Source organism: Ambystoma mexicanum, chromosome 7p, assembly GCF_040938575.1.
Source record: "Ambystoma mexicanum isolate Mex_15411 chromosome 7p, UKY_AmexF1_1, whole genome shotgun sequence".
NCBI classification, from domain to species: Eukaryota; Metazoa; Chordata; class Amphibia; order Caudata; family Ambystomatidae; genus Ambystoma; species Ambystoma mexicanum.
Window position 1 is genome coordinate 521,246,180 of NC_090939.1, and position 25,961 is coordinate 521,272,140.

The 25,961-nt window shown below is 48.4% G+C and overlaps 1 protein-coding gene across 2 annotated transcripts in view; it reads left to right on the forward strand.

Annotated features, from left to right (window-relative positions):
- The window catches only part of RPGR (retinitis pigmentosa GTPase regulator), a 951,931-nt gene that overhangs the window by 560,482 nt on the left and 365,488 nt on the right, over positions 1 to 25,961 (forward strand). For both annotated transcript variants that reach the window (XM_069636551.1, XM_069636550.1), the window contains exon 7: positions 709 to 867. In XM_069636551.1, coding sequence (XP_069492652.1) covers positions 709 to 867 — 159 coding nt within the window. The remainder of the gene's footprint in view (positions 1 to 708; positions 868 to 25,961) is intronic.

Below are 25,961 nucleotides of genomic sequence, written 5' to 3' on the forward strand. Positions count from 1 at the left end.
TTCTTCCTAAAGGTATTTTTGCTCCAGGGATTAGTTCAATTCGACAATCGTATTCCCTATGGGGAGGGAGTTTATCGATTATGTTGCTAGGAGAGGGAGGATAGCTCAGCAGCAACGTGCTGGCCTTGGAAGCAAGACGACATGGAGCAACACGGGTTTGATCCCCGTGTCCGCGCTTAGAAACCTCTGGGTATTAAGCGCGTTATAAATAACATATCATAAATAAATAAATAACATATCATCATATCTCACCAGCATTAGAACTCTGTTGGTTTGCCAATCTCCCTCAAAGAACTATGCATTACCCATCTTGCCAATCATGGCATTGGCCACACTTTTGTTCTCGAAACGTCATCAAACCCACCTGAGATCATCTAATACCAAAAGTCTGCCTCAGTAGAAAAGGCAGCCAAGTCTTCTCTGCTCAGGCTGCTGATCCCTAGATCTCTCTCCCTCCCCACCTTCGTGACCTAGACTGCCAGCTTGCCTTCAGAAAGCCACTGAAAACCTATCTGTTCTCAACCGGATAATTCTACTCACTCTTCGGACTCATTTCATGGTCTAACTTTTTAGCACCAAGATACTCTATGATGAATGTTGTACTTGACAAGTAAATAAATACATATGGGTCACTGGAATAAATCCAAAATGTGAGTCTGCTAGAAATGTTTAACGATGAATACTGAACTGCTTTTGTTTGTTTTATAGAGGATGGGGAACTCTATACGTTTGGGGAGCCTGAAAATGGAAAGCTAGGCCTGTCATCAATGCAACTGAAGAACAATAGGGTACCACAGCTTGTCCCTGGAATTTTAAAGAAGGTTAACATGGTTGCCTGCGGTGGTGGACATACAGTGGCACTAACAGGTATGCACATTTATTTAGTCTTTTGAAATGCTGCACTTTTAATCCATAAAAGATTGCATTTTATTAAAAAACTGTCTTCATTTAGAAACTATTTGTTTGCTTTATTGTTGGATTCACCCGAGTCCTACCAACATTGATTTTGTAAAAATTGTATAATTCTCCATCCACCATTGGAGCAAGAAAGCGGTCCGAACTGCATATTCTGTGCTTTTTGCACCTTGGGAAGTAGGAGATAAAGGTCTTAAAAGATTGTTTTCATGTACAGTCTGCTCTTTTATAACTTGGTCCCTTTTCTTTCACCCCAGTTCCAACATCCTTAATAGGCAGAATTCTGGAGCGACTGGCTTGGAAACGACTTCACACTTGGCTGACATGGTTTATCATGGAGTTCTTCTTAACCACCTGAAATAACAATTGTTAGGTAAATTCTCTAAACCCAACTTACCTACTGGCAAGGCAGGGATTCTTATCAAATGTTAGACCAAACTCTTTCAGGGTAGCAATGGCGGAGCAGCCAGCCTTCACTCAAGGGATGAGGAAGGGTGGCCGTGAAGTACAGTTAGACCCATTAGTTACCCCCAGTGAATACACCATACTGGTATACTGAAAATGTAAATGCCGTCATAAAATAATGCATAGATTAATTGTAAGGTCAAATAAGTACTTTGGGTTAAATATAACACATAGTAAGGCAACGTTTATATATAAAAACAGTAAAGGATTATGGAAAGACCCTACCCACTCATAGGGTAATTGTATGCCAAATAATTGTTATATATGAGGCTAAGGAGCACCCCACAAGAGTTCCATTTTCAGATCTGAGAACCAGGAGCCCCAAGCAGAAAGGAAGGAATGTAGGATTCAAGCCAACAAAAGTCCATGGCAAAACAAAATAGAGGACAACCTATAGAGCCCCACTAGTACGGGACTACTATTGGGGAATCTGACAAATAATTCACCAGCTTAGTACCCACGGGTAAGTACTCACAGCGCCAGAAATGGTAAAACACCCCAGGAAGTACAAGTATTCTTTTACAGGGTGGGTTACAGGATCTAGCACCTGGGACACTACCACCATGGACCAACAATGATGCGGACAACCCAAAAGAATAATCACCCTTCCAAGGAGCATGACCCAACAGTTAGGAGCTGAAGCATCAATGGAAAATTCACCAGGAATGCTTAGGAACCTAACCAAGTGGATCTGGATGGCCTTTTTTGTAGAAAATAAGAACTCTGCGAGGGGTCCGAAATGAGTCGGACCCAAGGTATATTTCCAAGTAAGGACATTTATTGAAATAAAAACGGGTCGGAAAACTGCCTAACTTGCCCTATTCTAAGAGGAGTTTCCATACCTAAAAATAAAAACTAAGGTTCAGGCTACGTCAGGAGGTCAGTAACTGAAAAGCTGTCCTTGTGTCCAAAACATCCTATTGTGACCCTCACACTAAAACAAAACAACAAAGAGTACAAGGAAATGTCTTTTTTCTTGATGTTGGCAAACATGTAAAACCAAAATGCAATAATGACTCCAACAAAAATGTTCTCCAAGGTAGCTTGGATCCAGACTGTGGTTCCCTTCCCCTGGTTTCTTTAAATGGGATGGCAAAAGTTCCACTTTAATTAACAGTTCCTTTCTTTCTTCACTAGACTCACAAAGTTCTTGCTTAAGGTTTTGCAACATTCTTTCTGTAAGATTTCCTTTAACTCTGTAGATTGCCTGGTGTACTCCCCTGCCAGGAATGTTGACTCATTCTCATTGATCTTTGTATACTCGCTTGCCAGGCTTTCTTTTATAATTCCTTCAATCAATCTCAATTGCCTGCTATAATCGCCTGACGGGATTTCTTTATAGTGCCTTTCAGATTCCCTGTTGTACTTGTCTGCTAGGACTTCTCATAATTGATTCACAGTTCCTTGGTTATTCAAAATGGTCTATCCCATGAGGTGCTTGGTATATTTGCCTATGGTAGCACTTGCTCAAACATCTCCCCTCTCTGGCATCTCATACACCTCTATTGGATTGGGGTTTCTCTTGGTACTGTCTTGTTGTCTGCGTACAAACATTCTTCTTTTGGATGTTGCATTAACACTTTGTCTTGACTGCACTCAAATATTCGTATGCTCTTTTCATCGTTCACAATCTCATATTTATCAAATGCGGTTGGCGCGCTTGTCGGAACGCTCCGGGGTCCCTAGCTGCTTTGGGCAGACTCACCAGTCTCTTCCCCCGTCTCAGACTCTACCTGTGCCTTTGTGGAACAGCTGGAGGGGTCTCCAGCATTCTGTGCGGCTCTATGCTCACATGCTGTCTTCCTCTCCCGGTCTGGTTTGACGAACGCTGCTTCCACGAGCGGCCCAGCACCTAGGAGCTTCTACGCAGCTCGTTGTGACTTCACATCTTTTCTTGCTTGTCTGCGGCGTCCCTCCTTCTGTCCCAGTAACCTTCTCGGTATGTCTCTCGTTTGCGAGCCTCCGCCCAGAGTTTTCTGTCCTCTCCTTCACTGCTCATCTTCTTAGGGCGGACACCATCTTTATTTTTTGTTTGTAAACTTCAATTTTTTATTAAGTTGTCAAGAAAAATGACAGACAACTGGTATAACAATAATATCTCCGGACCTCATCTGAAAAATCACAACCAAAGACCTTCCGGCATTGCCCCTGAAACTTTAGCCCCCTCCCCTGGGTGGTTCCCCCTCCCCAACTCGTGTAACAATGAAAAAAGGCTCTAAAACGTTCAGATGAACTACATAACACTTCGAATGAATTGTGTCCTCCCACGTATTCCTCATCTTAGATATCTTGTCTCCCAGCTTTGCTGCTTCGGAAATGTTTTTCACCAGAGGGCGCTGTGTTCGAGGCCGCGGAGTCGCAGTCCCTCAAGGGCCGCCGTCGAGCGTCGACATCATCCGCTGTCTAAAGGGCTCGAGCCGCAGCGGTTACCTCAGTTCTGTTTTTCCAAGCATTGCTTCGTGTCACAGAACGGCGCATCAGGTTTTTTCTTTGTCGTCGTCATCATCTACTCCAACCACACCCAAGACGGGTTTAAAAAAATGTCTGAAGTGTGGTAGGAAAATGTCGGTTACTGACCACCATAGGAATTGCCTTTGGTGTTTCAGCCCCAATCAACGGATTGACGAATGTGGTTCCTGTCAGGCCATGTCCAATAAGGCTCTCAGGGAATGGAAAAGTAAGCTGGTGGTGGGGGAGGAATTTTATCGGTCTTCGAAAAGACAAAAAGATTCAGGAAAATCTCGGCATGGGTCGAGGTCCAAGAGTCGCTTGAGGAAATCCAGAATCGAAGTCAAAATCCGACTCGACACAGTCCATGACGATAACGTTGAAGCTGCCAAGGAAAATGGCGGTGATATCTTCGACAGTGTCGAAGCCTACTTCGACGGCATCGAAGCCTCTTTCGAAGACGTCGAAGCCAGTGTCCATACCATCAACGCCTTTATCGAAGCATTCCTTAATACCAATGCCAAAGTCGACGCCATTGTCCAAGCCTAAGTCGGTGCCACCCCCTTTACCAGAAAAGGTTTTCCAGCCTCAACCCAGGCAGTCCTCCTAAGAGAAAGTAACTTCAGCTGGGGTTAGGTTAGGAGCCAGGAAGGTTCCTGAAGAGTTAGTAGTCCCGAATCCCAAGATGACAGATCTTTATGATTGTATTCAAAATGCCAGTGTCCTAGAAACTTCCCCTGAAGTGGAATTTGGGAAACCAGATCCTGCAGATCATGCAGATCCTGGGTATAGGAACCTCATGGGAAGGGTCATTGATTTCATGGTTTGGAAAGCAGCTTCCTCAAATTTCGACCAGGATGATATGACTGATATCCTGACTGAGGGACCTCCAAAAAGATCCTGTCCTCCCTTTCCATAAGGTACTGCAAAAAGGGGTGATGGCAAATTGGGATACCCCTGATTCGGGTTCGGCAGTAAATAAAACATTTGTGGCAAAGTACAGACCAATTTCATCCGATCCTGGATATCTATCTAAACCTCCCTCTCCTGAAAGTTTAGTGGTACAAGCTGCAACCTCCACCAGGCAGTCGGCTTACCCTTCAATACCTCAGGATAGGGATGATAAAGTTGATGCTTGGGCGCAGAAAGTCTTTTCTTCGGGCAGCATGGCCCTTAAATCGTCTAATGTTACTTGCACTTTGGCAAGATTTACATACACCCTGTGGGATTGTATGACATCAGCGGCTGAACACATCCCGGACGGTGAGGAACGGGATGGTTTCCTGAATATAGTGAAAGATGGGAAAGAGGCTATGGAGGAATGCCTCCAGTCAGGACTGGACACTGCTGATAGTATAAGCAGGTCCATGGCATCTAGCATGGTCCTACGCAGATTTGCATGCCTGAGAAAATCTGTCTTTGCACCTGATGTGCAGTCCAGATTACTCAATATGCCCTTTGACGGCTTGAGGTTGTTTGGCAGCAAGGCGGACAAGAGCTTGGAGAAGCTGCAGACCTCGAAAGTGGCATCGAAATCACTCTGCTGTAAGACAGCCTCAACAACACTCCTATGCAGGGTCATCTTACTATGGAGTCATCCCTTTCATTTCTACTCCTCTTTTGGAAGAGGGAGGGGGCAGGCCAGTCAAAGAGGCCAACAGAGAAAACCCCTTTGTGGTGGAAAGGGGAGAGGTGCTAGATCAGCTTCAGCAGCGGCTACTACCTCCTCAGCCACTGCTATAGCCACTGCAAAGCCACTTTGAGGTCTTTACCCACAAGACCCTGGTGGGAGGAAGAATCACTCGGTATCTGAACGACTGGTGGGGCATTACGTAAAATGCCTGGGCGCTAGAGATAGCGACCCACGGTGACTGCCTTCCTTTTCACCAAAGACCTCAAGATCATCCACGGGAGCCAACTCTGTAAAACTTCCAGAGCCGCTCCTTGTGCAGGAGATTTCAACCCTGCTAGAGAAAGGTGCAATAGAACATGTCCTTGTAGCGGAAAGGAACAAGGGATGGTACTCCCTTTATTTTCTCATCCCCAAAAAGGACAGAGGATTGAGACCCATCTTGGACTTAAGAAATTTGAACAAATTCCTCAGGAAGGACAAGTTCAAGATGGTGACCCTTTCTCAGATCCTTCAGCCTCTTCAGCTTCAGGACTGGCTGGTTTCATTGGACCTTCAGGATGCTTACTTTCATGTGCCAATTCATCTCAAGCACAGAAAGTACCTGAGGTTCGTGGTTGGCGGTTCTCACTATCAGTTTTGGCTTCTGCCATTTGGGCTGACCTCCGCCCTGAGGGTTTTCACCAACCTCATGGCGGTAGTGGCAGCGAGTCTCAGGAGAGGGGGGATTCATGTCTACCCTTACCTGGACGATTGGCTAATCAGGGCAAGTTCACCTGAACGAGCCCAGGAACATCTGGCCGTGACCTGCCACTTCTTACACAGACTGGGCTTCTCCCTCAATTACAAGAAGTCACAAATGATTCCAAGCCAAAGACTCCAATTCATAGGAGCAGTCCTGGATACTTCCTCGGGGAAAGCCTCGCCTCTCGAGAAGAGAGATCACCACATTCTACAGATGGTAACAAAGTTTCAAAATGCCCAACATGTGTCATGGGTATCAGGCAGGTAGTTGGGGCAAGCTGGTTGGAGGCTTGGCAGGCCTGGCATAGGTACACAAAGAACCCATAACAAATCCCTCCTTTCATTCCTTCCTAGTGTTTGTAGTAACTTCCTGGTTACCACTTCATGTTGCCAAACAGGAAGTGCATGATAATTCATGAGCTCTCTAGTGTTTAGGTGTGGCTGGCTATATAAGCCACACCCAAGATTCTTCCAGTGCTTCGTGTTGCTTACTGTGAGCTGTATCAGCAACACACTTGCCGAGCTCTGGATCAGCCAGCATCTGCTTACCTGCTGCCGGATCATCCTGGTTCTGCTTACCTGCTCCGGATCATCCTGCTTCTGCTTACCTGCTCTGGATCATCCTACTTCTGCTTACCCGCTCCGGATCATTCTGCTTCAGTTTACCTGGTTCTTACTCCACACCGCAGCTATCTCCAGTCAAGAAGGGACTTCTACACCGGCACCTGTAAGAACAAAGAAGAACTGCGTTAGCATGCGCACATCAGTAACGCTGCACATGCTCACCGAATCTTCCTGCGATGCTGGAATCCAGGTTAGTTGTACGAGCGCACAAACCCCTGTAAAAGAAAGAAGAGACATTATTCATTGCGCTCGCCCCAATAACGCGGACACTTATTTCACTGCGCTCTCTCTCTCTCTCTACGCGGTGCATACTTACCAAAAGCCTCCGTGCAAACGTACCTAACCACCAAGTCTCCAGTAGCGCTGAACCCAGACTCGAGGCGCTAATACCACATAATTTCTCCTGCAAGGGAAAGGGAGAGACATTACCAGGCGCGCTCGAATTGAAGGCGCTGCGCAAACCTACCAACAGCCAGCTTCTACACGCAGCGCTACTCACCCACAAAAATACCGGCAAACAAAGACAATACAGACAATTTTGGACACTCAACATTCTCCGCGCAGCGTTCACTTGTGGGAAGGACTTTCTAGCCAGTGAAGAAACTGGCGCCTTGAACTCTCGGCCTCGCTGTGAAAGCATAAAACAGCGTTTGGCATCTGAACTCAGCCTACAGACATTGGCACCAATCACATGAGTGAATCGCGCCCCTGCGAATGCAGGATGGAGTGCACACCCTACTAAAGATCAAGGTAAGCCCATAGGGGGAAATCACAGCACACAGTAAAGAGAAGGGAAGGGCCCAGGGGAATCGGGTGAATTCAGGTCTGAGTGTACACCTTGTATTTGACAGGTATTCCTCTGGGTGAAACAGGGGAAGTGAAGACTCTGGGTCAAGGGAGGCTCGACCATCGCTCCTGCGTAGACACAGGTGAGTGTGACAAATTTCTAAGGTGGCTAGGCCTCATGGCATCCTGCATTTTTCTGGTGCCAGAGTCCAGATTGAGGATGAGATCCCTTCAATGGGCCCTCAGGACTAGATGGTCCCAATTTTAAGGGGAGATGTCAGATCTTCTGCGAGTACCGGCCAAATTGGCCCAAGATCTTCTATGGTGGGCTTGCAAGGAAAATATCCTCAAGGGATAACCTTTTTGGCAACCATGGCCGGAGGTAACAGTAGTGACGGACGCCTCACTAACGGGGTGGGGAGCCCACACCAACGATCTGACAATCAGCAGTTGTTGGTCTCCGTTGGAGTCCAAACTACACAACAACCTTTTGGAGCTGAGGACAATCAGACTAGCGCTGAAAGTCTTTCTGCCCTCTGTACAGGGAAGGAATGTCCTGATAATGATGGACAACACACTGGCCATGTACTACCTCAACAAGAGAGAAGGCGTAGGATCACTACCACTGTGCAGAGAGGCAATACAGCTCTGGTTCTGGGCAATGCAAGAAGGAATCCTCTCTCTATCGGCAGTTCACCTAGCCGGAGAGCAGATCACGGCGGCGGGCGCTCTGAGCAGGCAGAGCACAGTCTCTCACGAATGGGAACTAGCTCAGGAAGTCCTTCAAGAGATCTTTGCCCTTTGGGGAACCCCTCAAGTGGATCTGTTCGCAACCAGTGTCAACCAGAAATGCGAACTGTAATGCTCAAGGGAATTTCCCCCAAGAGGAGCACTAGGGGACGCGTTTGTGGTGGACTGGGTATTTTCTCTCCTATATCCGTTTCCTCCAGTCCCCGTGATTCCTCATGTAATCAGGAGGTTGAGAAAGTTCAGGAAAACCATGATCCTAATTGCCCCGGATTGGGCCAGGAGGACGTGGTACCCGGACCTTGTGGACATGTCCATCTGCCCTCCAATCCATCTTCCACAAGGAGAGGATCTTCTCTCGCAAGAAGAAGGTTGGGTTCTCCATCCAGAGGTCATGACACTCTGCCTTCACGCATGGTTTCTGAGAGGCTGAGATATAAGGATTGGGACCTCCCGGATGACGTAATGGAGATCATGCTTTCAGCCAGGGGGCCAGCAACAAAACCCTTGTATCGGTGTTGTTGGAACAAGTTCAGTAACTGGTGCAGGGAAAAGAATGTGGATCCATTTTTATGTAATACTCCTACAGGACTTTCTTTCCTCTTACACTTGGCCAATTTGGGGCTCCAAGTTGGTACTATAAAAGGATATTTGGCAGCGCTATCTATTTTTAAGCGCTCCTCGGAAGTGGTGTCCTATTTTAAAATGCCCTTGGTCATTCAATTCTTGAAAGGGCTGACAAATGTGTATGCGACACCTTTTCAGGTGCCCATCTGGGATTTGAATTTAGTCTTAATATTTCTTGTGTGCCCCTTTTCGAACCCTTACATTCCTGCCCATTAAGACTTCTCACTCTAAAAACAATTTTGTTAGTGGCTATAACGTCAGCCTGCAGGGTGAGTGAGTTGCAGGCGCTCTCTTGTAAGCCTCCTTACACCATTTTCCATAGGGACAACGTTTTTCTAAAAGTCAGAAAGGCGAAGTGGGGTACCTATTTGGTTATGCGCTAGGCCCCAAAAGATGAGACTGTACCTCTATTGGATGAGAATTTTAGCTGCGGTTTATAGGGAAAAGTGGATCCCCCTACCCACTTGCTTACTTGATAAAAGGATTCCCCAACCCGCGCTGAAACCACTTGCATACATTTGTGAACACATTTTGTGGAAACGCAAAAGATTTGGAGAAGAACAGTGTCAACATTTATTGTATTGAGTGGAGATTTTAAACATAATACGATAGTCACCATTAGGCACTTTGTTCCAAACTGACTCAAAAGTAATACTACCCCGCTCCTGTACTGGCACAACATACCAAGAACACCACAATGTTCCTATACAATTGATTTTTCACATACTAGACAGTAGCTTCCTCAAATTCTGATATTGATGTATAATATCAAAGTGATCATAGAAAAGGCCCAATTTTCATACAAAATTATCTTATGGATTATACCAAAGCAATGATGGAAGATACCCAATTATCATACGTCTCATACCAAAGACAATCATAAGTAATGCCAACACGTGTTTCGACCTGCTATTGTGTCCTCCTCAGGGCATGTACTAATTATTAATTCTCTGGATGCTATACGTGATTCAACCCACAAACAGTATTTACATATCACACAGCTGCATCATTAATATTGCTGAATCTGAAAGCCCTTGAATGAATAAAAACGAATGCCAAGTATTCATACAACAGGGTCTTTCTTGAAATAAAGTAAATGCCAAGTATTCATACAACAAGGTCTTAATATCAATCCCACGCCAAAGCGTGCTCCAAATATTACTTCCAGTGTCCGGGTAAAATACTCGCAATTCACTGCTGTTCCATTAGGCACGTGTGATAATGTGATGGGAAACCGCTCGAATCCCTTTTATGGTCGAAACTAAGGACAACGCTCAGCGGCGCACATTCCAAAAATGGAGAAAAAGCCAGTGCCTGCAATTATTGAGTGACCAGCTAAATGATAATGACAGCTCCTAGTCAGCGCCATGATGCACACGTGTCACTGTTCAGCCAAAAAAGTCAAACCATCCTTCTTGCCTAAAATAGTCTCTGATTTCCATCTGTCACAGAAAAAAATCACTTTACCTTCTGTAAGGAAGAGGAAAGATTGCACAGATTAGACCCAAAACGGGCTCTCAGTTTCTATATTTCTAGACTTGCAAATTTTCGGCAATGTGACCAACTATTTGTTGGGTATACTGGACACAAATTGGGCCTTGGAATGTCTAAGCAAACTCTATCCAGATGGATAATTCTAGCAATCTCGGAGTGCTATAAATTGGTTGGGAAAGAGCCTCCAGATGGGTTAAGGGCTCATTTAACCAGGGGCACGAAAACTTCCACAGTTCTTCAGAGGGGTGTCCCGGTGCAGGATATTTGTGCTGCGGCCACCTGGTCATCAATGCACACTTTTGTGAAGCATTACTGCTTGGACTCTACATCATATCAGGGAGGACTCTTTGCAAAAGTTGTCCTTCATTCAGGGCATGATTGACATTTCTGGTACTCCCTCCTCCAAATTCTTACTGCTTTGGGGGTCTATCTAAGATGAGAAATACGTGGGAGGACACAATCCATTCGAAAAACAAGTTACTTACCAACTGTAACGTGCTTTCGATTGGATGTTTCTCCCACATATTCCTCATCGACCCTCCCAACCTACCCCTCCGTACAGTTTACGCCAGTTGCACTCGAACTTCCTTAAGAGCCTGAGGACTTAAAAGCCTGATCAACTGATGTGACCGTGAACACTGTAAAAACAGAACTGAGGTAACGGGTGCGGCTCGAGCCCTTTATACAGCGGATGACGTCGACAGCGGCCCCCGAGGGACTACGACTCTGCGACCTTGAACACAGTGCCCTCTGGTGAACATTTTTTTTCCAAAGCAGCAAAGCTGGGAGACAATATTTCTAAGATGAGGTATACGTGGGAGGAACATCCAATCGAAAGAATGTTACAGTTGGTAAGTAACTTGTTCTTCTTGGGGGGTAGGGGGGTCATATGTCTGCTAAATAGGTATAGGGTCCAGTCTGTGTGTAGTAATCACTTTTTTGATAGAGTTGCGGGTGAGACTCATCCCCCATCACTGTGCTGAATAACCACGTTCCCAGCCTGTTAAATATATTTTTCACAGAAGTCCGACCATTCAGATTGCACCGACCCAAAATCACCATGTATTGTTGTTTTCAGGCGTTCCATCAGGTATATCTTCCTGGCCGTGATGACCCACTCTGTTACTCGGGGGGAGTTTTCTCTTTCATTGTGTGGCAAGGCAGGCCAGCCCAGCCAAGAGCAGACTGCATCATTTTAGGCACTCTTATATACTCCCCATCCTGCTCCTCTAGCCCGAACAGTACCAACATTGGTGTGTTGCATCTCAGTATCCCATCCAAGTCCCTGATCCAGCCAAGAACCTCATTCATCCCAGTAGGTCTGAACCACAACACACCCCCACCACATGTGCCAGTAATCGGCTCTCAAACCACACTCGTGCCAGCACCCAGGGATCCTATTTTGAAACATTTTGGCCAACCTAACCCGGGTCGTATTGCCATTTGTGCAGCAGTTGGATGGCATGGAGTTTATACTGGCATGAGATAGAGGCCTTGGATGCTTCCTGGCACATTCTCTTCCACGTCTAGGGCGAGAGGTTCAATTTTAGGTCTCCCTCCATATCTGTCTCAGCCTATTTGAAGATCCCCCTCTTGTGTCCACAAGGGCCTGAATAGTGCACCACTGAGTCCCCTTGTGCCCATAGCCGAATCTAGGATCTTCTCAAATGGGGTGAGTTCCCTCTGAATTTTCTCTTTCCAGTCCTCCCTTGTTAAGGACACCCTTCAATTGTAGATATGAAAAGACGGATAATGTGCCCAACCCCATGATTTCCTAATGAACCTGCCTTCTCTCCATTTTTGCCCAACCCTTTCCAAACTCGCCTCATACCACGTCTGGAACCTCATGGGGTTTGGGATGGTGTCTCAGATACCCGGCACCCAGAGGTGACACAACGGAACGGCAACGTCGTGACGCCTCTCATTCCACCACCTGGGCGCCAGACACTCCCGATAATACCCAAAATGGGGTGCTCCCTTATCCTCTTCAACAGGCTGGTCCAGGGGACCCATAGCTATTCTCCAACCATTGCCGGTTTTAAGTGAACGTTATCTCACCCCACCCACTGCAAATCTTCCAAATGTCTGAGGTGTGGGTTTAGGATCCTGAGCTCGGTAGCTTTATAATATAGTTGTATATCTGGAAGCCCCCCAACTCCCAGGTCCTTTGAGAGACTCCAGTTTCAGGCTGGATACCCTAGGTTTCTTCCCTTGCCAGAGGAATCTTGTGAGAGCACCCTTAATTACTCTGAAAATGGAATTGTGAATCTGTATTGGGAGCATTTGAAAAAAGTACAGAAACTTGGGGACAACCATCATTTTGATAGCGTTTAATCTACCCCTCCAGGATATGGTTAACTTACTCCATCTCGCTAGGTCTTTCTCCAATTGTTTGGTCAGCTGGGGGAAGTTTGCCTCATAAAGATCCTTTAACTCCCTCGTGACATTGATGCCGAGATACTTCAATAGCCCCATGCTCACCTTCATGCCCAGGGGAGAGAACCACTCACCCTCGGCGTCCCAGCTTTTATCCAAGGGGAAAAGGGCTGACTTGCCCGTGTTTATTTTGAAACCTGCCAAGCGTCCTTATTGACAAATCATTTCCACAGCCGCTGGGACAGATGTTAACGGGTTCACCACATATAGGAGCATGTCTTCTGCATATAGAACCAATTTATAGGTCAAACCACCCACATTAAACCCGACAATGCGCGGGTCCTGTCTCAGTCTCTGGACCAGGGGTTCAAGAGACAACACAAAGAGCGCGGGGGAAAGCGGCCAACCTTGCCTTGTCCCCCTCTCCAGGTGAAACCACCTTCAGTGTCCCCCATTAACTGCCACGCAGGCCCTCAGGGAGGAATACATTGCCATAATACCACTTAGGAGTCTCCTGGCCAGCCCCAGTTTGATTAGGACTGCCTCAAGGAAGTCCCACTCCACCCTGTCAAAGGCCTTTTCTGCATCCACTGAAAGGAGGGTGTGATCACACTGCACAGCTTGGGTCTCGATAATCAAATGGAGTGTTTTCCTCATAGTGTCTGCCCCTTGGCACCCACCCACAAACCCCACTTGGTCCGAGTGTACCAGTCTCGTGAGATGCCCCCCCAGCATTGCAGCCAGGACTCTAGCCTAAATCTTGGCATCTATATTAAGGCGCGAGATTGGGCTATACGACCCACATGATCTAGGGTCCCTGCCTTCCCACAGTATCACCGAAATTAGGGCTTGGACAAATGAATCCGGTGCCCTCCCTGTGTCCAGGATATCATTGAAAAGTAGTGTCAGGAAGGGGAGGAAAACCGATGAGAAGGTTTTAAACCCTGAGGTGAAACCGTCCTCCCCCGGTGCCTTTCCGACCCAGAGGCATCCAGTGGCCTTCTGAATTTCCTCACTTGCTTTTGGGGAGTCCATGACCTTTTTAATCCACCTAAGATAAGGATGGCAGGGAGGCCCACTCAAGGTATGATGCAATCTCCTCAGTGGTGGCCTTCCCTTCACTTGTATGTAGAGCCTCATAAAAGGAGGCAAATGTCTCCTATATCCCTTCCGCTATGTTTTCACCCTTCTCCTTCTCATTCTCTACCTCTGTGACACGTCTCTCTGCCCGCTGCCCCTTCAGCCTCGCAGCGAGAAGCGCATCGGCCTGATACCCTTTCTCATAGAATTTCTGTTTTAGAAACTGTAGGTTCCGAAGTAACTTCCCCATCTCCAAAAATTTCAATTCCTCCTTCAGACCCCTTGCTTCCAGAATGCGGTCTTCCCTCTCCACGGGAGTGAACTGAGCCCTCCCATCGAGCATGCATATTTTGTCCCTCAGACCTTTCTCTACCATCCCATGTTCCCTCTTCGTATGGGTCCCCTCCCTTATCAGCAATCGCTTCCATGTAGCCTTTGCCACGTCCCATACCGTCCCCCGACTCACTTCACCCATGTCATTGATGGCAAATAAGGTGGTCCGTCATAATTTCGAGAAAAAACATTTTGAAAGACAATAATGTCGAAACAATAATATCGAAAAAAAAAAGAAAAAAAAAAAAATCGCATTTTTTAAAAATTATATATTTATTTTGGGGTCCGGGAATAAAAAAAAAATGGGTAAAACAAAAAAAATAAAAAAGAAGGATTGGGGGTACCCCCCCATTTCGAATAAAAAACGTAATTAAAAAAAAAGCGATATTCCTTTTTAGATATTTTGACTTTCGAAATTATCACTATAAACCGCCAAATAATACCTTAAGGCTATTATCAAGGTCTTCTCTGAAGACCTGATCCTTCCATAGTGATTCGTTGCACCTCCACTTAGAGTTTCTTGGGTACAGACCTCCCCAGTAAATATCCAGAGACACCACCATATTGTGGTCTGACCATGAGATCGGATGAATCCCAGACTCCCTGGCAAATTCCCAAAGATCCCTAACGGCATACAGGTAGTCTATCCTTGTGAGAGTGCCATGTGGTGCGGAATAGAACGTGAATCCCCTCTCCTGTGGGTGAAGGTGCCTCCTTGTGTCCCTAAGGACGTTTCATTCCATGAGTATTCCCAACTCTGCATCCCCTTGTTCCTGGGGTTCCTGGTCTTCCACCTGCTTGGCCTGCCTATCCAGACTTGTTTCCATCCACACATTGAAATCCCCGCTTAGGATAAGATGCCCCTGGGCCTTGCTAATTACTTTCTCTAGTTTTCTCTGCAGTAATCTCTTCTGATCCTGATTTGGGGCGTAAATTGTTGCGAAGGTAACCCTTATTTTCTTGATCAGGCCAGAGATCAGAACTGCTCTCCCTTCTGCATCAGACGAGACTATAGCAACTTCCATCCGTAGCCCTTTCTGAACCAGGATCCCCACCCCTGCCTTTCTGACGATAACTGACCGCCAGCATTCTCTTCCAATATGCCCACAAGGGATCCTCCTTTCGTCCCCTTTCTGGTATCATGTTTCTTGGAGGAACATAGCGTCAATGCCCAACCTATTGAATTCCCTGGCGAGCAGGGACCTCTTGTTTGGGGAGTTTAGCCCCTTAACATTCAATGTACACACTTGCAGAATGTCCCTCCTTGCCGCCCTGACTCTGTTAGCCATAAGCAATCCTTTTGACCACCATGACCCTCAGTACAAGAGCACTACCCCCTCAACTGACATTTGGCCTTCACACCAAACAGCTTCAACTCTGTTGCGCCCACCTCGGCCCCAGAACCGCTAAATTGCCCAGAGAATTTGTACCCTTTACGCAAACCCCACAAATGAACTTTTGGATTATGTTTTGCACACAGTGTGTAGGCCTCATCTTCCCCCGGGTGTCACCCGGGCGTCAGGCCCAAAGTGCGCCATTTCAACCCGTCCTATCCGTGTCACCCCTGGGGGTGTATTCAGGACGTATTGGGAGGGGTTGTGTTCAACTTCATACATTTCCTTGAGCCTGGGATTCTTTTCCTCCTCAGCCCCTTAATACACCAGCCTCTGTACATTGTTATCTTCCTGCGGGCCCGAGCCCGTTCCTTCCTCAGCTAATAGTTCCCCCATTGCTTTACGTATTTCCTTTTCAGTAACAAGCCTGTGTCTCTGCCCATCCAGCTCCAAGGAGATGGCGAATGGGAATCCCCACCTTTAGCACACTTCTTTCTCATTTAGCCACCTTGTCAGGGGGAGGTACAGTCACCTCCTCGTATGGGTCAGAGAAGAGATCTCCTAGAAAATAGTGACTCTTGCCATGCCCATCATCACGCACCCCTGCTCTTCGCCTTCTCCAGGATTTTGAACCTGTCCCGGTAGTAGTGGAATCGTGCCAAGACCGATTTCGGGCCTCAGGATGGACCGTCTGTTCTGTGGACCCTCTCTATTTTTGTCTCGTCAATCGATTCATCTTTGAAGAGGAGTTTGGTAATCTCATGTATCATGTGCCTGAGATCTCTTTCCGTTTCCCCTTCCTTTTTTTCCGGAACCCCAAAGAAGTGGAGGTTGTTTCTCTTCTCACGATTCTCAAAATCGTCAATTTTAGCACCAATTCGGCCTCTCTCTTCTCCAGTTCACTCATTCTCACATCCATTTGGGTTTCCAGCATGTCCAGTGAGGATTGGTTATGCAGTACTTCCTGTAACCTCTCTTCCATTTTGTCAAGTCTGACATTGATCTTTTCAACTTTGGCCCCTATATCGGCCCTCATGCCCCTGTTTTCCTCCAAAAGCGAGGCCACATCCCTTTTAGTTGCCATGGAGTCCTCTCCTCCAGCTGCCATCTTCCTCCCCTACTCGGTATGTGCTACTACAGCCCTGTCCTAATACGCGAAATCCGCCAGCCGGGATCTAAAATCCATAAAGGGTCACACCTCCACGAGGGAAGACCCGGTCGCAAGACTTGCAAGACCAAGCCGGAGGCCGGACGACGGATGCCCCTGTAGCACAGCGTCAGGGGTAGGGAACGACCGTGTTCCACCAGTCCTTCCTGGTTATATCCTGCCATGGGACCCTGATTGGCTTGTTCCCCGCTTTTGCATTCGCACACCTCCTCGTCCCGTAGTTAGGTGCCACTCACTACGCTTCCACGCAACTATTTGTGGAATATGCGGGGGGTGTTGCATCTTTCCTCCAGTTGGTAGTACAGGGCTCTCATCGGTTCTGCGGGTCCCCTTGCACAACCTCCACCAACCTGTAGCACTACGTCCAGGATACGCTCCCCTGCCCCAGGGGACTTCCTCCCCACCCCCATGTCCAGCAAACTTAAAGTTGACTATTGGCCCTCTGCCCGAGCGGCCTCCCAAGCAATAGTTCCAATTGATAGCCCCGCTGGAAATGGGTTCCAAAGTTTTCAGGCCCAAGGGGGCGGATCAAGGAGGAGGGCACATGCCCCAAAAGATGGGTGCCCTCGCCTCTGATCCCACCTTCACAAATAGAGGCCCGATCCTCTCCTTCAGCACCAGCTTGGGCTTCTCAACAGAGACACATGTGTCCCTGTAGCGCAGTAGCCTCAAATACCACCAAACAGTGGGGGGGTGGGGGCTTGGTGTGCCAGACCCTGGTCTCTACCTCTGCTTCAACATCTGGCTACTGGGTCCTTTGATCTGGGCCAGGGGAGGCGGGCACACACCCCTAGACAGGGGGCACGCACTTCTCCCTGGACCTCTTGAGGATGCGGTCTGTTCGTTAGGCTCACCGCGGCCCGGGCTGTCCCTCACTCGCAGGTCTCTGAGATATGGCGTATGACATCCTCAGTCCCGGGCCTCTAGGTTACACACACCAGACCTACAACAACGGACCATACAGGCGTGCAGATGCCCCTAACCCAGATGCCCACATGTCTCCTCGAGCCCCCAGTGGCTCCACATTCAGTTCTGCGCCCCAGGGGTGTCCTGCAACACTTTCCTGTCGCAGTGTCTGACGCAGTTGCAGCCCGTGTGCAGTACCCGCACACCCCGGGCCGGATGTCTCTGTGGCAGTGAGGGGGGCGCACCCATCCCTCCCTATCCCCTGGTTGCAACAGCCGCCATTAACAGAAAACAGGGGGCGAGGGGGAACTCGCCCTCAAGGTCTATATGCACCAACAATGCCCCTCCTGTGTCGGCAGGCTCCGGGCCACCCGCCCCGGGCTTCTCCCTCCGCACCACTGGTTTTCGTCAGCAAGTCTCAAACTCCCCTTTGGGAGCACCGATTTTTGGCTGGTTTTGGTTCAGCTGGAGCCCGCAGGTTCGACAAGTTTGCTCCAGGGTCTTCGAATCACCACAGGGCCATAGGTGGGGGCAACCACGCTATCTATGGGCCTGGGTGACGGGGAGCGCAATCAGGCAGCCTTCATCCGTGTGCCCCCTGGTGGCCGTCTGGTCACCATCTTTAAATGTCCCACGCACTGTAGGCTTTGAAAAACTAATAGCATGCACGTTGTACTTTGGGTACCTGTCACTTTGCACAAGCTCTCTCATCCTCCTCCACATCTATTGGAAATGTGTAATTTGAAGATATGTGTAATAGTAAAGAGATAGTGAGAGTGGACAGATACATAGACAGATATGTAGATACGTACGTAAAGATATAGATAGATAGGTCTATGCACAAGAAAGTGCCAATGGATGGCTCAAATGTCCAGACCAATCTTTAAATGCCCAACCCTAGTCTAAAATAAAAAACAATTTTTCAGAGTAGGCTCCGGGAGCAGTACTCAGTCTGGCCATGCTCTTCCGACCTCTGTTTTCACAAGACATCCTCTTTGATGCAGATGTCCGGGTCCTTGCACATTAGATTGTCACTGCAGTGTTGTACATCCAATCTTCGGGTTTGCGTCCAGGCTGTTGGGATTGACTCTTTAGTTTTCACTGCCCATCTCTCCCTGGACCTTAAGTGCAGTTCTGGTTTATCAGGCAGATTCCACAGGGGACATTAGACTGTCCTCTTGCCTTCCCACGCAAGCCTTCCTGCACCTTTGCTCCTTTGCTCCAGCACACTTGAATAGGTATTTCGAATGGATTGTGTCCTCCAACGTATTCCTCATCTTTGATATACTCCGATATCCCGGGCGTCCTTGTCGTCGGCCTTGTGTCCTTCGAGGGCCTCCTTCCTCCCCGAGTATGACGTTGATGCTGTTATATAAGGCACACACCGCGTCCATTGTCTCAGTTCTGTTTTTCCGCACAGATGCTAGAAACGGTTCTTCGTCTCAGCTTGTTCTATAACTGCGTAGTTACTTAAAATGTTGACTCATACCCCGAAAACAGACTTCAAGAGATGTGCCGAGTATTCGGCTAAGATGTCCATAACCGATCTTCATTGGGTATGTCTCTGGCGCCTGGTGTCTTGCCACATCGTCAACGATTGTGGCTTGTGCCAGTCTGACTGGAAAAGCTTTAAAGGAGAGGAAGGGGAAACTTGCTTTGGGCAGACCATCCCCAAAGTCGCTTTTGGGAAACCCCACCAAAAAAATCATCCACGATTCCAAGATGGCCGCCGGCAGCGAGTTTATGGTCTAAACGCCGGACAGGACAACTTCGCGAGGGAGACCCTGAGCGCGTTGGAAGAGTTTGCGAGAGGGCAAGTCATCTTGATGGGGGATTGCAACTTGGCCTGGGACAAATGGCTAGATTGGACACAGCACGCGGGCGGAGGGGGGGCGGTGGCCTCCCCACAGTTGAAGGAGCGATTTAAGGGGGCAGGCATGAGGGACGTGTGGCGGATATTGAGGGAGGAGGAAGAGGGTTACACATATCTTTCGGATGTGCACCGAACCCAATCTCGAATTGATTATATTTGGGTGTCGGCTAGTTTGGTGGGAGGAGTAGAGTGGGTTGAGACGGGCCCCATGGGGGGAATTGCCGACCACAGGGTTGTGCAGATGAAAATGCAGTTGGGTAGGCGTAAGCCAGGGGTTTGGAGCTGGCATTTTCCAGACATCTTCTGAGGGACATGGTGATTCTTCGAAAGAAATAACCACACGGACACGAGTCTCAGCATAAGGTGGGATGCGTTTAAGGCTACTCTGAGAGGGGAACTCATCGCCCTAAAGGCAGAGAGGAATAAACAATTGCGGTTGTTGGAGACCCAGCTGGAAAAGGAGGTGGAGGCTGCGAGGGAGAGGCTCAAGGGGGACCCCTCAAGGAAAGCTTATAGGGAGTACAGGTTGGCAGAGGGGCAGCTGAGAATCCTGAGGACCAAGAAGGCAGAGGGTGCTATGTTAAAGGTTAGACAGAAGTTTTGGCAGACTCTCTTTTAGCGCGCCTGTTGAGGGGGACCGGGGAACAAAATATGATTGCAGCTTTGAAGGATGAAAGGGGGGAGAGGCTCACTCGAGCTGAGGAAATCAGGGAGCGGCTAGCTAGGTTTTATGAAGCTCTGTACACATCTCAGGGCCCTGCAACCCAGCATCAGAAGAATTTCTTGGGTACCCTGACCCTTCCGCGCCTCTCTAGGGAAATTGGGGAAGACCTGGGGCGGGCCATCGCGGAGGATGAGGTGCTGGGCCGTCATCACGTCGCTTCCCAGCAATAAAGCCCCGGGCCCTGACAGATTCCCGGTCTCCTTTTACAAAACCTATTCCACCATACTGGTCCCACATTTTACACAACTTTACAACTCATTTGACTCCTCGGGTAGCATTACTCCCTCTATGGAGGAGGTTAAAATTACGCTCATACACAAGACGGGCAAGGACCCGGAGGAGTGTACCTCCTATAGGCCAATTGCTCTTATAAATTCAGACGTGAAAATTTACACTAAAATTCTGGCAAGGCGATTGGAGGTGCACCTTCCTGAGCTGATCCACCAGGACCAGACGGGGTTCGTACGGGGACGACAAACGGCCGATAACATCAGACGAGTCGCTCACTTGGTCGAGAAAACGCAGAAGACCCCCACTGTGGCGATTCATTTAGCCTTGGATGCCGAGAAGGCGTTTGACCGGGTGGAGTGGTCCTTTCTGTTTCTGGCCATGGAACGAATGGTCATAGGCAAAAGGTTCATCAACGTGGTACGGGCGAATTACAGAGCTCCCACCTCACGGTTACTTGTGAATGGCGCGATGTCCTGACCCTTCAAGCTTGGAATCGGTACCAAGCAGGGGTGCCCCCTTTCCCCGCTCCTGTATGCCCTGTATCTGGAGCCCCTACTTGTGGTGATACGGGAGGCAGAGAATATCCAGGGTATTCCCTTCGGGGGGGATTCAGCACAAGGTGGCGGCTTTCACCGATGACATGCTGCTCATTTTGACAAGCCCAAGGAAGTCCATAGAGGCGTGTATGGCACTATTGTCCAAATTCGGGGTAATTTCCGGTCTGCGGGTGAACTTGCAAAAGTCAGAAATAATTAATCTGTCGCTGCAGTGCGACGAGGTTAGGGCCTTGAGGGCTTCCTCCCCATTTAAATGGAGTCCGGGTGGGATACATTATCTGGGGGTCAGGGTCACCCCTCAGCTGTCGGGTTGGTATAGAGTGAATTATAATTCCCACACTAACATCGATTAAAAAAGATCTCAGGAAGTGGAGCTCTCTAAAGATATCATGGTTGGGAAAAGGTGCGGTGCTCAAGATGGTGGTTCTTCCACGTTTGCTTTACTTATTCCAAGCGGTTCCGTTGCCCCTCCTCATGCCCTTCTTCAAGGAACTGGACAAGGTAGTTAAGGAATTTATCTGGAAGGGCAGGACACCGCGTTTGGCGAAACGGCTACTGACAGCATCTAAGGGGGCGGGGGCTTAGCCTTACCGGACTTTCGGCGCTACTATGAGGCGGCGCAGCTCAGGGTAATTAGGGAGTGGTTCTCAGCGGAATATAACAAACAGTGGGCCAAGATGGATAGAGCGGTAGCCCGGCACCATCTGGGAGAGGTACTGTGGCTCCCTCGCAGGTTGAGACCGGCTCACTTGTATTTGAGCAATATAACTAAGTGGTTGGTTGTTATCTGGGACAGGGCGGTGGAGAAATTGGGGATCACCACTTTTCCGTCGCCGTTCACCCCCATATTCAACAATGGAGATTTCACCCCGGGGTTGTAAAAGGGGGCTTTCCGGAAGTGGGAGAGGGGGGGTGCAGGGTCATTAGAGACCTTTTTCGAGGTCAAGATGTGAAATCCTTTGAAGATTGTAAACGGGAGTTCGGGGTGGGCGAGAGGGAGCACCTCAGATACTTCCAGATCAGGCACTGGTTGTTGTCCAAGGAGGTCCGGAGGGCTGCAACGCACGGCCTGACACAGTTCGAACGATACCTCCTGACGCATGAGGGATCCAGGGGGCTGATTTCAGACCTGTATAAGCTTTTGGGGAGTGCTGGCCATATCACGAAGTGGCCGTATATGTCTAGGTGGGAGGGGCTTTTGGGGGTGCGAATGGAACGGGAGGACTGGGAGAGGCTTTGGAAACTAATCCCAAAGGTGGCTAAGGCTACCCAGCTACAGGAGGCCTGGTACAAGTACCTATTCGGCTGGCATTATACCCCGGCTCGCCTCTGGGCAATTTTCCCAGCAACATCTGGGGCATGTTGGAGAGGTTGTGGAGGGGAGGGCACGCAGGCCCATATTTGGTGGGACTGCCCTAATATTAGACTTTTTTGGAGGGGTATTTCACGTGTGCTGGATCGGGCGTTTGGAGAAGGCACGAGTCAAGACCCTCGCAAGATCCTGGCGGGAAGGTGGAGAGAGCCGGGGGGGAGGAGGTGGGGCTGACAACACAAGGCAAAGGTAGTCTTCATTCTGGCAGCAATGGCTCTCGTTGCCCAAAGGTGGAAGAGCCCCAGGATCCCAACGGAACAGGACTGGTTGAGGAAATTGTGGGAGATTGTATCGATGGAGTGGGCTACCTTCGCGGTTAATGGCAACTTGAGTTATTTTGCGGCGGAATGGGGAGAGACTTTGGACTACTTAAAGGGAGAGTTCCGGGAGCAGTGGCGACCCCACAGACTGAAACTCTTGGACCTGCATGCCTAATCGTCAGAAGGGAGTGGACCGGGGAGAGGGGGGTCAGGGGTGCTAGGGCTCCGCGGGGGGGGGAGGGTGCGGGAGGTGGGGTAAGTTGATGGTTGTTGTTGTTTCTTACTGTTATTAAAATAATAAAGAGAAGTTTAAAAAACAAAAAATCATCCAAAGATGAGAGCCCAAGAGAGAGATCTCCACACCAGGCCAAGAGGCACCAAGCATTCGAGATCTTGTCATTCCTCTTTATCGTCTTTGAAGAGATCTAAGAAAGACGTCATCGTTCCAGATCGTCCTCTACGGATTCTTTGCCCAAGGGGAATCGGATACGCTTTCCAAGGAGGGGGCTAGTAAAGCAGAGCTGGAAAAATTTCGCCTGCAGATGTTGGAAGTGTTTGTGAAGGCGGCAACGTCAGCCCCTTCAAAGAAATCATTAGATACTCCCGACCCTATTGCGCGGAAGGCCAACAGGGTGTCGATGAAAACCGCTGACCATGCACCCAAGAGCCCGGACAGCAGGTTGTCAAAGGCTTTGAAGGAATCGAAGAACTCCAAGGCATCTTGTGTGCCTCTCATGGCCTCGACACCTCAAAGGGATACTCCTCCTCCGACCCATTCGACACTGTCAAAGGCATCGAAGTCGAGCACATGGACGTCGAATTCATCAGAGTCGAGGTCTTCAACTTACTTTTTGGAACCGTCGAAGGTTTACAAACCACAAGACAGAATACACTTTTTTAAGTCTATGGCCTCTTTTCATGAGGAGGAGGGACAAAGCCCTATTTATGGTTTTGGACAGCAGTACGACACTCTTGGGGTCCTATTCTCATCCAGGTGTTAAGTACCGAAAAGGACGTTAAAAGGCTTAACGACCTTTTCGGTACTTAAGACCTATTCTGAAGGTGGCGCATTCCTCCGAAGTCAGAAGGAATGCGCCACTTTTGGAATACATGTGGCAGTTGCTGGGATGGGTTGGAAACCAACCGCCACATTCGTAAACTGGCTTTTTGGAAGCCTATTCTTGTGGCACTGCGCCAGTTTAATATGTGCGCTAAACTAGCGCACATATACGGTACGCTTTTGGTGCCGTTAAATTGGAGGAGTGCCACAAGAAGCCTTGTTTGGTGTAAATGAAAGTGTTCATATACACCCGTGTGTTGTATATGGACACTTTCATGTACACCAAAGCAAGTAGCTTCAAAGTTACGTTGAAGCTGCTTTCTTTGGTGTACATGAAAGCCTTCATATCACCGCACGGGTGTATATGAACACTTTCATTTATACCCAAGCGGGCAGCTTCAACGTTGCAGCCTGCAACGTTGAAGCTGCTCGCTTTAAATTAAAGTGTTCAAATACACCATACAGGTGTATCTGAACACTTTCCTATACACCAAAGTAAGCAGCTTCAACATCCTGCAATTTTGAAGCTGGTCACTTTGGTGTATAGGAAGGTGTTCATCTGTGTTCTCTGCAGCATTTTTGTAAAATAACGAATATGTGGTTATTTTACAAAAATGCTGCCGAGATTGGATTGCGCCCGTTAGAACTAAAAACAGACGCAATCCACACAGATCACTGTCGTGCTCTACGAGGACGCCCAGGCCCACTTGAGAATAGTAGTGGAGCCTGGGCGTCCTCTTTTGGCGCAGTGAATCGTGCTGTTTAGCACCTTCACTGCGCCAAGTTGAGAATAGAGCCCCTGGTGTTTAGAGGAACTGATATCCCAGGAATCAAGAATGAGGGACATTGTGGACACCCTGAAGGATGCCAGTGGTCTGGATACTTCCCCAGAAGTTGATTTTGGCACCCTCGAAGGCTCAGGACATGCTGATGCTTCTTATAGAGCAGTAACGGCAAAGGTTATAGAATACTTGGGCAGGGTTAGATCATCTGTTGAGCATGAACAAGATGACTTGACTGATATCTTGGATAAGGGGCCAAAGAAAGACCCAGTCCTTCCCTTTCATACTGCAGTCAAGAATAGGGTCTTGGAGACCTGGAAAAGTCTGGACACTATTCCTGCAGTCCGCACAAACTTCACTAAGAAATACAGACCCTCATCAGTGGATCCTGAGTTTCTTTACAAACATCCAAGTCCTCAAAGCCTTGTTGTTCAAGCAGCCACTTCTAAGGAAGTAGCCTGTCCCACAATTCCTCCAGACAGGCAGGATAAAAGGCTTGATGCTATTTGAAAAAAAAGTTATTTCTTCAGGGAGTATGGCACTGAAGGCAGCCAATGTAACTTGTGCACTGGCAAAGTGTACTTACACTTTGTGGGAGGTAATTGCCATGGCATCGGAGCACATCCCAGAGGGTGAGGAAAGGGATGGTTTTATGAGCATTATTTAGGACTGGAAATATGCTGTCAGTCCTTGCAGTCAGGTCTGGACACTGCAGTCTGTATTAGCCGTTCTATGGTTGCTGGTACAGTGCTTAGATGTTTTGCTTGGCTAAGAAAATCAGGGTTTGCTTCTGACGTGCAATCCAGACTGTTGGATATGCCGTTTGAAGGGTTTAATTTGTTTGGAACAAAAGCAAATGAAAGCCTTGAGACATTGCAACGGTCTAATGCAGCAGCAAATGCTCTGACTCTGGCCATTAGACAGCCCCAACAGAGTCGACCAACTCCATCTCCTAATGTGGGATGAAGTTTTCGTTCATTTCCATACTGCTCCTCTGTTGGGGGAGCAAGAGGTCAGTTTACGCAAAGGGGACAGAATACAACCACGGGTGGCCGAAGTCAGTCGGGCAGAGGAGCTGCTACAGCTATAGCCTCCTTGTCTTCCGCACCAGCCAGTACCCCAAAACCGCTTTCAAGACTTAAAGCATTTGTCTGCAGTGGGAGGCAGGTTAGCCCAGCATCTGAAGGAATGGCGAAGCATTATAACAGATGCTTGGGCTCTACAAACTGTCGCCAATGGCTACTGCCTCCCCTTTCTGAAAAGGCCTCTGAACTGTCCGTCAAGAGGCTAGTCCTTGAAAGTACCAGATCCGCTCCTCCTACAGGATGTTCAGACACTGGGCCTCATTACAAGTTTGGCAGTAAACCGCTGGTGCTGCTGGCAAGTTTCCGCCAGACTCGTAACAGCATTCCGCTGCCTGATATC